General features: G+C 40.6%; 1 protein-coding gene across 2 annotated transcripts in view; it reads right to left on the minus strand.

The window, feature by feature from the left end:
- ARMH3 (armadillo like helical domain containing 3) overlaps nt 1-16,245 on the minus strand; it is a 138,977-nt gene that overhangs the window by 89,097 nt on the left and 33,635 nt on the right. For both annotated transcript variants that reach the window (XM_063163351.1, XM_063163352.1), the window contains 7 exons: nt 15,206-15,266; nt 14,210-14,256; nt 13,469-13,544; nt 10,791-10,884; nt 5,897-5,998; nt 1,415-1,473; nt 39-104 (listed from right to left, as the gene is read on the minus strand). In XM_063163351.1, coding sequence (XP_063019421.1) covers nt 39-104; nt 1,415-1,473; nt 5,897-5,998; nt 10,791-10,884; nt 13,469-13,544; nt 14,210-14,256; nt 15,206-15,266 — 505 coding nt within the window. The remainder of the gene's footprint in view (nt 1-38; nt 105-1,414; nt 1,474-5,896; nt 5,999-10,790; nt 10,885-13,468; nt 13,545-14,209; nt 14,257-15,205; nt 15,267-16,245) is intronic.

Here is a 16,245-nt window from a genome sequence, read left to right on the forward strand (position 1 = left end):
CATTCTAAAGAGAAAACAATCTGGAGGAAGAGACTCACCATTCTGTGTAGGTTTACACGAAAATTCATGTTGTCATCATGAAGAAAAGCATTAGCATATTGATCCTATTGAAAAGGGCAAAAATAGGGAGGAGATATGAAAAGCCCAACCCCCTACAGCTGGCTTTCAAATCACATGTGTTTCAGCGTCAAACTCCCAAGATACAACCAACCACCAAGCTATAAAGCTATCTGTCCATTTCTTCTTGTCCCACCCATGTTTCCAGTCACACAAAAGTAAACCCCTCCTGATCCCAATTCCACGTTAGAAAAATAAATTGCTAAAAAACAAGCAGTAGTTCAGTCTAATTTTCTCCCCCTTTGCTCATTTAAACTCTGGACTGTACACACCATGGTGTGACAAGTTTAACAAGTGCTCCAGGTATATAATATAAGAGGTGGGTCTCCAGCACCAGTTCTGTGACTGTGTGGATAAAGGTTTCTTCTGGCATTTTGATTCCAGAAGCTACTACAGCACTAGCAGATAGGTTTATGAGCTGGTCCATCCCTCAAGCAAATCTCATTCCAAGACCACTGACAAATTAAAGAGACTTCTCCAGATAATGCACAGCCAGAATAGCTAATAAATATACCCTCTCTTTAATATCAGAACCAAAGAATGCCCTTGTTATGCAGGAACAGAATTTCTTATCTTACATTATCTATGCAACCACCTGAAGAACAAGTGCCAAAACCATTTAATTAGAAAAATTTTAAATGTAGATGATTTGTTTTCAGGCTGCACCCTGAAGAAACATTATTACAGAATCCTTACAAGGGCTATCAACCTCACTGCTTTTTATTCTTTAAGGATGAAAGGTCTTTACTTGCAAGCAAGCAAAATGTAAATGCCACACAAACACAACCACCATTCAGGACATCAGTCAGCCATTAGAACATGGTCCCCATAAGACAGGGCCACATTCAGCCAGGACTGCTGACAGAACTCTGTGATGCTGCTTTCTCACCCTACTACCACATTTGCTACTTGTCTTGCTTATAGGGACCTACAAAACACGTGACTTACTTTCAGCTTGTATCCTTCTTTGGCAGAAGGGATATGGCACAGCCTATGGTTACCATGAACAGCTCAGAGCTGAAAGCCATTAGCACATTACTCATCTAAAAGCCACACCACAGGGTCACTCAAAAGCTAAGAGAGAAAAGGCTTTGGGTTCACTCTTTTCTCTACTCATCCCCAGAATTTGGTCAACTCCAATAAGATAATCCCATTTTCAAGTTTCAAGTCAACTTTAACAGTCCTGCATCAAGTAAGTGTCTGAGGACCTCACCACTCAGCTCCTGCCCCACAGGAGGCAGGGGCATAGAGCCCTGTCACACACCATCAGCTGAGCAGCTTCACAGCAGCAACCTACCTCTGCTATGCACGTCAGGATGATGAGGCACAGCTTGCCACTGTGCAGCCGGTGCTCATCTGCAAAGGAGAGAAAACAAATCCTCCATGAGCCACACAAGCCTAGCAAGGCTGAAGAGCAAGACAGCTGTTGCAGCAAAATAAAAGCCCAGCTTGGAGATTCTTCATAGTCCTACTTCCTCCATAACAGCTGATAGTACTCACCCTCCAGCCTGGCCACTAAATCCCACCCACTTGTCACCAGCCAGCACCAACAGCAAAGATTCAGATTTGAACTTCCAACAGCATTGCAACAGTCCACAATTCTGTCACATTCAGTTTTACTTCCACAGATATTCTAAATACTGTCCTCCTGTCACAGCAGAGACACACTGTTCCCTCTCTTAGACAAGGTGGAAAGCAGAACATCACCTTTGCTGTAGGTTATGAAACAAGCAGCAAAGCTTGCACAGAGGCATAGCACTGTGTAGCAAAACAACTGCTGACATTATGCTCTAAGTTCCAAGCTTTAACCCCAACATTGCGAGACACGACCTACTTTGCTCTTTGCAAAACCATGAAAGAAGGGACTCTGCAAAGACTTAGCATTTTAAGCCAAGAGTTTCACTCTGATCATGTTCCATAACTTCTTATTCATCTCACAACTTCAAACAGCTTTTGCCTTGAATGACAGCTGGAGCAAAACAGAGGGACTAAGGCAGAAGAATGACATTTTTATTTGGATTATCTAAAACCCCTCTCAACTTTAACCCTGAATATAAGAAAACCCCAAGATACATATAGTAATGGAGTAACACAGGATAGAAGAAATCTCTGGTTCAATCCTTGCTCAAAGCAGGGTCAGGTAAGATCATGTTGTAGAAAGTACTGTCCAATCAAGCACATTTAAAAATCTTCATTCTAAAAAATAATGTGCTTGGACCACACACCCCCAAAACCCACAAAAATAAACCAACCATAAACAACACACTCATAACTAAATTCTGAGAAGGCTTCACATTGTACATTCCCAAGATTTCCAAAAGCTGCTCTAAAGCACAGGAGTACAAACATACCATCCTAGACTTCTGCCTTAGAGTCAAGCTCAAAGGAGAGGGATATCTGAAACAGTCAAACACTTTCATATAAAGCAGAAGACAGCATCAGCCAAATTCCTTCTTTGCAGTTGACTTTAACAAACACTTTGCTAGCTGGTGTGTATCTGGTAATTATAAAAACAGATAGAATGGGCTTAGCTAGCTGTTCTGTCTAGTTTGACACCTGTTTTGTTTTCTTTTCTATGCTGCTCAGGGACAGATATTTACTAACAAGATGTGCCCTGAAGTGTGCTGATTTCATCTTGCAGCACTAAGATGAAGAGGAATTTTGGAATGGAAGAGTTAAAAGCCTCTCCCATCTCCTTACCTCAGCTAAAATGTTTAAGTGTGAAGTTTTGTACTTCAGCAAGAAGGAGAAATGACCTAGAATAAAACTGATACACAGGAGTCTTGTTATTTTTATATTGTAAGGCCTCCCTGTATATTTCTGTAGGTGCTGCTACCACTTCTCTCTCTGGGGATGATGCTGTAAAGGCTCCTGTTCCACACCATGGACTCTGCCCTCTGCCAGTGTATTGTGAACATCAGACCATTTTCAGGAGCTGTGGGGCAGCTATGCAAGCAGTTACTTGCACACACTTCACACTTTCACAGAACCCTTCATTAAAGCAACAAAGCAAACCACTTTCTACAGGGAGGCACAGCAGCACAAAACCTGTTTTGCAGATGGGAGAAAAGGACACAGAGGTTTTGTTTCTCCCAAGGCAGCTGCTTCTGACTGACACAAGGGAGGATAACAAGAGAAGGCTCTAGCAAACACAATCTATTAAATTATGCTCTCTGGGATAGGACCAAAACAACTGTCTAGTCCTGGATGTGAAAGAAACCAGTTTCCCCTGTAAGTGTTCCCACCTGTCTCAAGACACAAGGAGCAAATGAGAATTATTCATTCTTCTTGCTACACTGGTGTCACATAGAAGCACAGAATCATTTAGGTTAGAATAGACCTTTAAGATCATGGAGTCCCCTCTTTAATCCAGCACTGCCAATCTCCCAGTAAACCATGTCCCTAACTGCCACATCTACATGTCTTTTAAATACCTTCAGGGATTGTGACTTGAGTACTTCCCTGGGCAGTCTGCTCCTTGCTTGGTCTTATACAAGAAAAAAAAAAAGGCAGTGCTGCATCTATAATCAAAATAGAAGGACAGGAACATACCCACTAGAATTAATAAGTATTGGTTTGGAAGGCACACTTTTTAAATGATCAATCAGTGGAGTTCACTGCCATGAATTACTGTGGTGGGAAGGAGGTCTATCAGCTACACAAATTTCAGAGCTTATACAAGCTAGAATCAAAGTAAAGAAAGAAACATCAACTCCTGTCTCATAACACAATAAACTCATCTCTCACTGGCTTGTTTAGTAAGGAATCCCTTCTATCAGATTTTATTCTATCTGAAACTAATCCTGTGTAGCAGCTTCCAAGGCCCTGTACAGACTTTCCATATTACAGTGACTAATAAGGGCAGAAGTTAAATTGAAAAATATAAAATTCTTCCATCAGAGTCTTGGATCAGCAAGACAGACCTGAGAAAAGCAAATGAGAATGAGCAAATTAGAGAGCTGCTAAGTCCTTCTCACGTGTGTAATCTATTAGAATGACTGAGCCAAGACTGATGTGGTTTAGTTCAAAAGACAAAAGCAAGAGGAAACATGAAAGCAGACTTCAAATATGTAAGGGATGACACATAGAAAAAAGAAATAATCCATTCTCCATATCTATCTTGGAGAAGATAACTAGTAATTAATTTAAATCACAGCAAAGAATTTAGGAAGCACACAAGGCTTTCTCACAGCAAGGACAGTTAAACACTGGAATGGATAGGCTGAAAGTGGTGCTCCATTATCACAGTATCTTCACCCAACCTGTCAGCAAAACCTCTGAGAAAAGATACAGGTAAACCTGATTCTGCCTGGGTTCCAAGGAGTTATGGTTTAACCCCAGACAGCAACTAAGTACCAGGCAGCTGCTCAATCACTCACAATGCTTCTCCTCTCCCCACAGTGGGGAGAAGGATTGGAAATAAAAAGTAAATCATGTGGGTTGAGATAAGAACAATTTAATAACTGAAACCTCATCATCATAATCGTGATAATCATAATAATCATCAGCAGAGTGAGAGAGGGTAACAGAACCAAAGAGAAACAAGTGCTGCACAATACAGTTGATTATAAAATTGCTCTTCGCCCATCCCCAAACAACAATCATCTCTTTCTGGGTAACTCCTGCAGTTTATATACTGGGCATGACATTCTGTGGTGTGGAATATCCCTCTGGCCAGTTCAGGTCACCTACCCTGGCCCTGCTCCCTCCCTGCTTTTTGTGCACCTCCCCACTGACAGAGCACTGAAAAGTCCTTGACATAGGGATAGTACTACTCAGCCAGAGCCAAAGTATCAGTGTGCTATCAATATCATTCTCATCCTGAATCCAAAACCACAGCACTGTACCAGACACTAAGAAGAAAATTAACTCTGTCCCAGCCATAACCAGATAGGGGTGCATGAAGTTCCTTTTGCTCCTAATTTCAATTATTACTTTTTCTTCACCTAGCTTGCTTACTGAACAAGTGCCAGACAGCAAAATACAACTTCACTGCAAGCTAGTAGATAAAAGGAAACTGCCTGCTCTCTTACTCAATGCTATGCATTCATGAAACTCAGTAATTGATGTATCATAGCTCTGCAGATATCTTCATATTTCTATTGTTATATCTAACTTAACAGCAAAAGTCAGTAACAGCCTGAAATACGGTGCAAAGATCACTTGTTATGTTCACACTGTGGTCCTGCCCTTATAACCACTGGGCAAAACAGCACCCTTGGGTACCCTGAGCAGGAGATTAAGCAATACTTCAGCTCCAGCAAGCTGAAATTAACCCCCACAGAACTACAGGAGAAACAAAAAGCACAACACAGATACTTTCTCAAGCAAATTACTGCCAGCACAGTCTAAGTTGCTGCTGCCCTATTTATAATAACAGAGCTACTTGTTTAACCAAAGGACAAAGGAAGTATTTCCTTCTAATGCTGAGCTTTGCCCTCTGTGTCAGTTTCTAAGTGTTCTTAAAAATACAGCTCTGGTGTCAGACTTGCCCTCTCTGACAGATAGTTGTGAATCAGATATACTCACAACTTTGGCACATAGACAGGCTTGGTTATTAGGTATTATCTTTTATTATTACATTCTTTCCATACCTGACATCTCTTCTACTTTCATAAGTCTTATCTCACAATAAGAAATCACTTAATTTTTTTCAAAAGGTGAAATCGTCAATTTTTTTATAAAGAGACTCCACTTCCATTTCTGGAGTCACTAGGCATGTTCTCGTGCCCTCCTGACTTCAGAAGCACTGTTGGCTGCATGCACAGACTTCTCTTACCTTTTGTGTCCTGCATCACAATTGAGCTGTACTTCAAGAAGGTTATCAGCAGGTTGCTCGTTTGCACATCAGCATCCAAAGGCAGCTCTGCAGAGCTTATAACTGGAACAAAGCAGATAAGACACATTTATCCTATACAAAAACAAGAAATAACTATACAGAGAACTAAGACACAGACTCACAGGTCTGGGGTAGGTTCAGCCTACCTGCAGGGCCAGCTGACCTCCTCCTCCTCCATGACCACCCAGGAAAGATTTTGTTATGAAGACTGGTACCCTCCCTCAGAGAACATTTTTCCTGCTCTAAGCACAGACTGTGGTACCCTGCAAAGTGATATCCTTCCCTATCCTGCCCCTGTTCCTCCTCCCAGGGAGATGAGCCCACGGTTGTAGCACTCATCAACATCCCCAGCCTGGGGAAATTGGGATATTTACACTGATATCCAATTAATTCTTACAAGCAACACAGATAACAGTCACACAATTCTCATTTTGTAAAAAGACATGCCCAGGAAAGGCCCTACCCTGTTTCAGCAATTTTGAAATGCTAGTTCCAAAAGGTCTGTGTCAATTCCATTCTTCCCTCTCAACAAGTTTCTCTTGCAGAAGCAACACGCAAGACATAATGTAACAATTATTACAGTACCAAAGAGATAGAAAAGGAAGGCAGAAACAGAAGATCTATAAAAACCAAGAAGCAAAAGCAGTCACAGCTTGTGCTAGGTACATCCCAACCCAGCAGGAAGCAGAACTGTACCTTCCATACCCTCAGCAGTTCACTGGCATTTCTCTAGCACACCAGCTGTACTTTTGACACCCTGACCGTGGACATCATCAGCCTTAGACTTTACAAGAAGCTATTTCATCTCCTCAGCTAATTGCACAATGTGCCTCCCCGCTCATTCCCCCATTCCCCATGCACCATCTGAAGCACTGAGTTTATGAGCTGTCAAGCCTCTACCATGTGACTGAGCCACATTTTTACTGATGACTGAGCCTGAGCTGTCCTAAAGGGCCATTCTCTGCCTTTCCATTTGGAAAGCTTTACAAGAAATATTGAAAGGGAGGAGAAAGATCAGTGGGAAACATGCATCATGCATTTACCTGCAGATCCTGCCAGATAAGTCTGATGCCATTTAAGATAAAGTAGCTCAGACAAAAAAAATCCCCAAGGTGATGGAGCTAGCTTAGGAACATTTCAGTAGAGTACTTAATACAGCTTTGTATAAAAAAATTAAAAGTGAAGGAAATAGGTGGGAACCCATAAAGAAATTTAAATTAAATTACATTTCTATTTCATATCAAAGATCTGGCAAACAAGATACAATTGGAGAAATTACTGGTCTGAGAAAAAATTCTGTAGACATCAGTTTAGAGAATAATTCTTTGTTTTTCTGTGTGACCTGGACATAAGAAGCAAACCTGGATATAATTGCTTGATAATGAACCTGCTAATGGCAGAAAGTTGGGATGTGTAAACACAGAGGAGTATCAGACTGCACGCAAAGAATGGGATAAAAACAAGAACAGATAATAAACACAAGATGAAATTATACAATGCAAGCCATAGGGTCAGGAATTTGGGGATTTATTTCCATGGCAAGCTGAGAGCTCATCAGCTGCAAATCAAATACCATGATCAGATCACAAGGTGACAAGCTACCAACATGAAGGGCTGAGGAGTGCAGTTCTACAACATATATCCAGAAATGCACTTCCAACAGAGACACAAACACTGTAGTGCCCTGCACAAGGTTCTGGTGAGGCCTTGTCTCAACCACCGTGCATAATTATGCACAAGCTGTGTTCAAAGAGGATAAACTTAAACCTGAACAAGTTTAAAGACAGGCTGGTATGTTGGCCAGAAGAAGAGATTACCTTTCTTGTGAGCAAAACACACAGGTGAGTAAACCAACACATGAAGAAGAGCAACCTTTGTTTCAGGGGAGGCTTAACACCATGACAAATGGATAGGAATTGACAAGAAATCCAGGTTGCAAAGTTGAATATTTCTAACCATGGAACAAGATGCCAAAACTCCCCCCAACAGAAATTATTGGGAAACAAATTGAACAGATTCAGTCAGAGCTTGATAAATTCAAGGGATTGTATGCTGATATGCCTGCAAGCACAGGGCACTGGGCTCAAGAGTTAAGGAGAACTTTTCCAGCCCTATGCAACTGTCCTGACATGACAATAACATGACTGTTCTGGCTGCCTAGAGGGTGAAACTCACAGGTTCTCACATTCAGGAGGTCATAGATGACTTGAATTATGATTGACCAAAGACTCTCTCTTCTCATGCTATAAAAGCAGCCTAAGACAAGACACCCTTTGCACTGGAAACAGATTTACAGACCACCAGTACACACATCTTAAGTATTATATCATCTCTTTTCTGCCCATCCTCAGGAATGCTCAAGGCTTTTCTCATCTTTTAGCAAAGAAAAAGGTATTTATCATGAGATTGGACCTTGTAAGAAGTGAGGAATCTGATTGTTGGACGACTAGGTTGGGGGCTCTGAGGGGAATTTCATCCTGTATACAGCTGTATTTTGGTTCAGAGAAAAGTCTGCTTTAATATAAAACACCTTTCAGAACTCAAGGCTTGTATCTCATAACCCTGTAATGAGGCAAGTAAGGCTTCAACTGGGGCAAGGGCAGGCACAGAATGATGAAGGAGACAAGCCAAGAGTAAAATGCAGGATTCTTTAAACTGTGCAGTGAGAAGCCCAGAGTATAGCAGAGGTTCTCATGGAACTCAGGATTACACAATCACCTTCAATACCAAACTGTAGCCCTTGGAAACAAGAGACCAAATAGATCAGTGTAACTTCACTGTTTGAATCACATAAAAAAACCATAATGGGGCTTTTAAGTTATAAAGGTTGCACATTCCCAGGCATGAACTGTTTAGTTTAGTCCATTCAGTCTTGAAGACCTGGGGTTCCTGACACATTACTAATGTGCCATGTCTGTTGGCAAAGTCTGTGCAATGAGTCTGGAAGCTTTCTCACTCCCAATATTATGAATAGCTCAAAGATTTAGTGAAAAGTCTGAAAAATGTATTTATATCCCCAGTGGATCCTTCTTGAGCTGTTACAATGAACGTAGTGAATGAATATTTAACAACAGTAAGCAAACTGACATTTAGATAACTATGGTGACAGGCACACTTGATTTACATATTATGGATAAACAGTTTCTAGCAAAAGCCTCATTTCTCAAAAAAAAAAAAAAAAGGAAGAAATCACTCTGAAGAACACATCTCTGCTTATCCTGGTTCATGATACAGACCTTTTTAACACACATTTTGATACTTTACAAGGTCTTAATTTACACTATAGGTTAACAGCCAGAGAAATATCAAACTAAAATATGAACCCTTCTTTTGTCCCAGACAAAGAAAAGCACCTGAAATTGATAGATGGATTTCTACATGTTAATGTAACTTGTAAACAGTTCAACTACACATTATTTTCATGCAGTAAAGAGAAAGCAATCTTATCATTCCAAAGCCAAAAAGCCTCTTGTTAACTGGCAGCCATAGGCAAATTTTACAGCTGAGTTGCAAGACCTTAGTAAATGAGGAAAATTCTGACATCTCTTTAAAACAGCAGTACTCAAGCACCACCAAACTAAACCAAGCCAAGGGCCACACAAAAAAAAAACCCACATTGTAGGGATCAACAAGGTGACAGCAGATAAAAATAAAGCAACTTTCCCAATGCAATTGCTGCACATAAAGATCAGATCCTTTTCTTAGATTTAATAACCATACAAGCCACAAGAAGCCTCAAACTTCTCAAGATCACTGCCTTGCTGAAAGCAGGATGGAGGTTTTGTTTTGTCTTGTGGTAAATGAAAAAATAAAGAAAAAAAAGTGCAAGCAAGCCGTAGATGTAGGTAAGCACAAATTCTGTCAGTTGTGTAATATGGTGTGGGGGTGGATACATTTGCAATGAACACGTTGAACAGAAGCCCACAAAATGCCCATCCCTCCACATTTTGTGTTATATGCACACAGAGACATAGGGGACTCTTTATCTGAAGCTTTTGTTATCCATGGCAACCAGACAGAATTCATCCATGAGGAGGATCATCCTTAACTAGGGTATCAAATGACCTGAATAGCTCATATAACTGAGTAACCCAGGCTGCTTTTCCCCAGAAATATTTCCAAACTGTGCTCTACTCAAATTGACTCTGTTCCTTCATTAAACTCTCTTCAGCTCAGATGCCATTAAAGTACATGAAAACAGCCATTTCATTTCTTCTCTTCAACTAGGCTATATCTATCCATACCCTAAAATGAAAGGGGTTTATTTTAGATGATTTCAAAGCATATTTATGTGGACACATAACATCTCATTTAGAAGAGAGATCTCAGGTTAAGCAGTTCTTTACAAAGCCTATCAAAGAAAAGGCAATAAGAGGGAGGAATACTTCCACACCCAGACTGAATTCAAATCCCAATTAATTCAAAGCTGAGGACAAGTGCATTAACGACAAGCAGGAATCCACAGCAATTCTCTGTAAATCTGTTCCAATGAGAAATAATCCCAGGCAAAGGACCTGACACTAGAAATATTCATAAGTAAAAGCCTACACAGAATAACTAATGGGCTGGGTATACTTTCATGCAAATATTGGGGCAGTACTATTTTCAGAAGGAATATCAGCATAATTGCATTGAGCAATACACAAGGCAAAATAAAAATAAATTTGAGTCAAAGAATCTTGCTCATTTTTAGCAAGGCATATTACTCCAGGAAAAGACCACCAAGTTACATCTGCTCCAGACAGACCTCATTAGCTGCAGTCTCCAGAAAATAGTTTGCTAGTTATTTAACAGTTTTAAATTCTTTTTCCTCAGGATACCATTGCATTTTTACCATCTGAAGAAGGTGGGGTGGTTCCAAGTGGAGTGACAGGTGTGGTTGGAACTGGGCTCGTTGGTGATGTCATCAGGCCCATTTCAGGATGGCTCTAAGAGAAAACACAAATGCACAGGTCAACTGCTTCCCCAGGCACTAGAAACACAGATCACTACTTGTACTGTTCCATGCTCTTGCACAATAGATATGACTGAAGAAGTCTCAAGAAACTTCAACCTCTTCTCCAAGGAGCCAGGCCATGGTTCCTGACCTTGGCTGTCTAACAATTAAACTGTACATCAATTTCTCTACTCCACAAAACACAAAAATACATCAAAAATGGAACATCAGAAAGTGGTGGCTTTCCCCAGCAGACAGAAAAAAATCTCCTTCCCTAATGTAGAATGGGAGAAGATTTGCAAAAGCCTACAATGTTAATAGCTTCTAATTATCCCTAAAACAACCCAAGGATGTGCATTTGAAGTCTTCCCCCACAATCCTTTTACTTCTATTTCTAAGAGCAAATTCTCCTTGCTCCTGCCCTCCACCTGTTCATATTCAAAGATAATAGCAATTTATTACTTTCCTGTCTCACTGTAAAGCCCTGCAGGAAAACAGTGCATAACATAAATAATACTATCATTATTGATCCTCTCAGCTTCCATCAGCCAGTCCCTCTCCCCATTTCATCTCTGCTAATAGTTGACTGCCTAATTACTGCTTTGACTCCACTCTTTGCAGGCTTCCGGACCCATCCACACTGGTGGGAGTGCAGGCAATCTGCCATGCTATTTTTGAGCCTGGCTGCCAAGCAAAGTGTCCATTTCATAGGGCAAGTTTTACATAAATGTATCATCTGCCTTAATATATCATCACAATTTCAAAATAAAAGGAAGATACAGAACTGTTGATTTTATGTTAGTTAGTTCCATAGGATTTTTCACAAGTGGATATCCTCCACACTGCCTTTGAATATCTCATTTTATGAGCAACTATAAATGCATATATTTTATGGGAAGCACACATACTAGAACTCAAAAATAATTTACATCCCTACAGCTACCAACTTACACTTAAAATATAATTTTTCACTGAAAGTCTTACATAAGCCAGATTTCCTCAGACAGGTTTTAGGGGCTTACCTTCTTTCTCCAGAACAATGACTGGCAGTTGAGAGACAAGAGTGCCACCCAGCAGCAAACCCAAGCACCCACAGCTGGTGAGCACACACTCAACGCTCCAGATACCCACACAACTGAATGCCTGCTCTTCCCATGTGCCACACAGCAGCAGGAAGCCATTCGTGCAGCCCCAAGCAGTGGACACCAGCTTAGGAAAGAGCATTCATCAGCTTTTAAGAGTTTCTTTTCAACATGACATGACCTACCTTGCCCTCTCTTAAATGAAGAATTACAGACAATCCACCCAAGAGTATCAGTTCTCCAATTCAACCCACTGATCAGTGGCTGCTTCAACTTCTTTCACAAGTAACTAGTCTATCCTTTTACTTTTAAGAGCTGATCTCTAGCTGATCTTTTTCTGCTCTGCTCTTTTCCTGCCAAATGCCTCTCTTCCCTCAGGAGTATATTGCCCACAGAAAGGCCTGAGTTGGTTTTACACAGAACTGAAAGAGCAGAAATCTCTGAGAAGTGGTAGGAATGAATAACCTGGGAAAAGACAAGCAGGGAACTTCAGCAAATTAACCACCCATGAAACAGAAGCTTTCTTCAGAGGCTGTAGATCTGCTTATCAGCCCTCTTCCATCACCACTACTGTCAGGAGTCCCCAGATGTCTCCTCTATCATGCCAAGTGTCAAGCCTGAGATCTATGGCTGCACTCTGAGGACCTGAGCAAACTGGGGAAAGGTGTTCACTGCTTTGTTGATGTTCTTCTCCCATATTACAAGCAGTACCTACAAACTAAAATTAAAAGCCTGAACCTGAAGGTCCATCAGGCTACCCTTTCAGCACAATCACTGCATCAGACAGGCTCATTATCTGCCTCCCAGCAGCAACCACCTCTCCAACCTCTCACAGTTAGAAAAGCATCCAGAGACTTGTGATCAGAGCAGGCTGCTTCTTCACCATAAATAGCCCAAGGACAAATGCTATGCTCCAACAACTGGTTCCCATGCCAAAGGGGCTGGGCTCTTCAAGGAAGTCTGAACACAAAAGAGTATTTGAAACAACAACTGTCACATGTCAATTGGTCCCTAAGTGAAGAACACCCAAACAGACAACAACACACAGTCCATGCACACACATACAGGACAATCCATCCAATCTGGGAGCTGAATCAGCCTCCTTCTCTCAACCCTAATTTAACAAAACTGTGATTTGCTCTGAGAGTTACAGCAACTGCTTTGCTCACTCCTTCCTCCCAATAAGTGGACTATCAATAGGGCAGAGAAGGCACTCGATGCAGCCCTTCCCATTTAGTGGCAAAAATTAATCATTTCAACATGAACTGTGACCTCGAAACACTACTCATTTACTGTCAAGGCAGAAAGTATATAATAAAAATTCTTCCCCTGGTCCTGGCCTGCTTCTGCTCTTTCATGCTGATCCTATGACAAGTATACAAGGAAAAAAAAAAAAAAAAAAAAACAAACTCTTTTCACCAATTCCATTTCTGGCTCTCTGATTTCAAAGACATTCACTACAAAGAAATGGGGAAGCATTCCACTGAAACTCACTTGTGCCAGAACTGTGATGAAATTCCTGTTTAAGTGAACAGCTTCATAGAGGGCCAGAAGGATTGCTTCATTTGTTCTGTGGGAAGGATGCAGACAAAGACACAGTTAGTGATCAGTATACCAGGAGCCAAGTTTTTTAGAAGCATGGCCTATCTGAAAAAACAAGAATTTTTTTTTCAACTATGGAAAACTCTGCCTCTACAGTCCAGTTATTCTTCCAATTATTAGTAGCACTAATAATAGTACTAGTAGTAGCAACCCATAAAAGTAGCTATTTTTAGAGCACAACTACAATCTTTGTTGCCTTCCCACTGAAGATGTCCCTAGTTGCTCAGTGTTTTCCATTTGAAGTCCTCTCCTTTAAGAGCATAGGGTTCTAAAAACATTAAAATCCCTCATATTTATTACTTGCCCCCTTAATTTAGAAAACTTTGGCGAGGGCCAGAATGCACAAACTTTTGTTTCTCATGTGCCACCTCTGAGACACCTATTACATGTCATAAATACCTCATAAAAACCAATGGAGTTTTTTTTATAGACTTCATTACAAGCAATTCAGCCATGTCTCCTGCTGTACCCTTCTCACAGAAGGGCAAATCCACAGTTTGCAGGGTGTGGTACCATTTTAGTGACAGGAGAACCTGCTCCTCTAGTTTGCTTTGTGACATTAAATAGCTCCATGAGAGGACAGATAGCAGCAACCACTCCACTGTGTAAATAAAATAACATCTGTGCACTTACTGGACAGAGATCTTCTCATCAGCATCTGCTATGAACATGCTGCCCACCTATGGAAAGAGAGAGCATTGCACAGAAGGAATTTGGGAAAGCTACTAGACAACAAAAGACAACACGTGGATGAAAATACATTTTATTTTGCTGTACTGTTACCGACTAATGCCTCACCTGTCGAATCACAAAAAGGACAAAAAAAATAAGACTGGATCTTGAATCTAAGCCTGGATTAGTTTGCCATTTTTAAGTGGACAACAGAGATTATTTCCTTGCTGCTTGCCCCAGGGTGGATGCAGTTTTACCCAAGTGACTCCTGACAAAAAGCTGTCTACACTGAACTACCCTCACCTACAGGAAATTTTTCTGTCAGTTAAATCTCACAGTACTATGAAATCTCTGACTAAAGCAAAGTTAAACTGAACAAGAGGAACAGTGGATACTCTTTACAAGGAAGAAATTCACAACTCTTTTGAAGGGTACCTCTTCAAAAATGCAGTCAGTGCCGACTGCAGAACCCAAGCTCTACTCCATGGCTAAAGTGCATCCATGCTTGAAAACAAAACAGTAAAGAAACAGAACCTCAAAGACAAGTGACATTCCAGACTATGTGCCACTATGTTTTAGGCCACATCACCAGAGTAACAAGTAGTTTTTAAAAATGCACAGCTGTTTAAAAGGATTAGGACATTAAAAAAATTATTTAAAGTTTAAAATAAGGTGATTTTTAAAATAAAGTCACCTAGAGTGAAAAAGATGCAAGAAAAGAAATTTCAGCTATCAACACAAGAGTACAGATCAGAGAGTCCTTTGAAAGAGCTTTCCCAGCCAAACAACACATTCCTCAGAATACAACCACTTCAGTTGTATTTAGTTTTGATTTGTTCAATCCACCTCTATCTCCATAACTCACATTCCAAACTCAAACTTTTTAGAAACATTCTCCTGCTGAACTTGCATGAATGCACCTTTGTAAGAATGGAAAAACATTGTTTCCTTGCTTACCATGTTAGTTAGGGCTGAGAAGAAACCAGTCTGATGCTCCTCTTCTTTATCTTTGTATTGCCTGAACAAAAAGGAATAAGGATGACATTTCAGGGTTAGAAATGGAACCGGGGCTACTCCCCCTAAATCTCTATGTATTAGTCCTGTTGGACAAGAATATAGGATGAAGGAAAGTTCAACATTCAACAGCCTTTTTCAAGAACTCACTAAATAAGAGACAAAGGGTATTAAAATATTTGTAAATTGTGTAGAGTTGAAGTGAGGCTGCTGAAAGATGTGAAACTTGAACAATGCTTGTGCTGTTACAGAGGACACAAGCAGTTTGGGCTAACTCTGAAGGAAAAGGATCAAGTGACTTCAGAAATTTTGTCCTGCACTGGACAAACAGTAATAAGCCACACGGGCACACAGGGTCAATAACCACAGAACAGTTTCACTTCATCCACTGCAGAAAAAATCAGAGTTGGTCACCCTACTGAGTGCAGAAATGGCCAGCAGAAACCACTTGGACCTTTATGGTTCATGGCCTGATCCCATTTTCCTGGAGCAAGAGAAGAGGCTGGAACTAGAGCAAGTGAAGTCAACAAACAGGTTGGGTACCTCAGATTTACACTACACTGCTTCATCTGGCACTCAAAGGGACTAGCAAAGCTCACACAGCCATTTATTTTGTCTGTCACACAGGAATCTGATCACACACATGTAACATGCCAAGAAACCAACTCTAAATTCCTGGGAAAAGGGGAAGGAATGAACTAAGCAAAACAGGCCATGATCTGAGACAATTTTTGTCAGAATGAAGGAAATTGGGTGGGTGAAGTTTTTTTCTGCTTTACTGTAATCATTTACTCTGTTAAATACATCTACATGATTTGCTGATTTTGCAAGTCAGCTGCATAACTATCACAGCAGGCTTTCAAAGGAATTAAAACATTTTTCTGGATATTTTGAGAATCCTACTGCACAAAAAAATTCTTGAGTTTCCTAGGTGAAATTGCTGTAAGTTTCCAAATTTTTCTAAAGCACTTTCCTCTCAGAAC

Source organism: Melospiza melodia, chromosome 9 (genome assembly GCF_035770615.1).
Source record: "Melospiza melodia melodia isolate bMelMel2 chromosome 9, bMelMel2.pri, whole genome shotgun sequence".
Taxonomy (NCBI): domain Eukaryota; kingdom Metazoa; phylum Chordata; class Aves; order Passeriformes; family Passerellidae; genus Melospiza; species Melospiza melodia.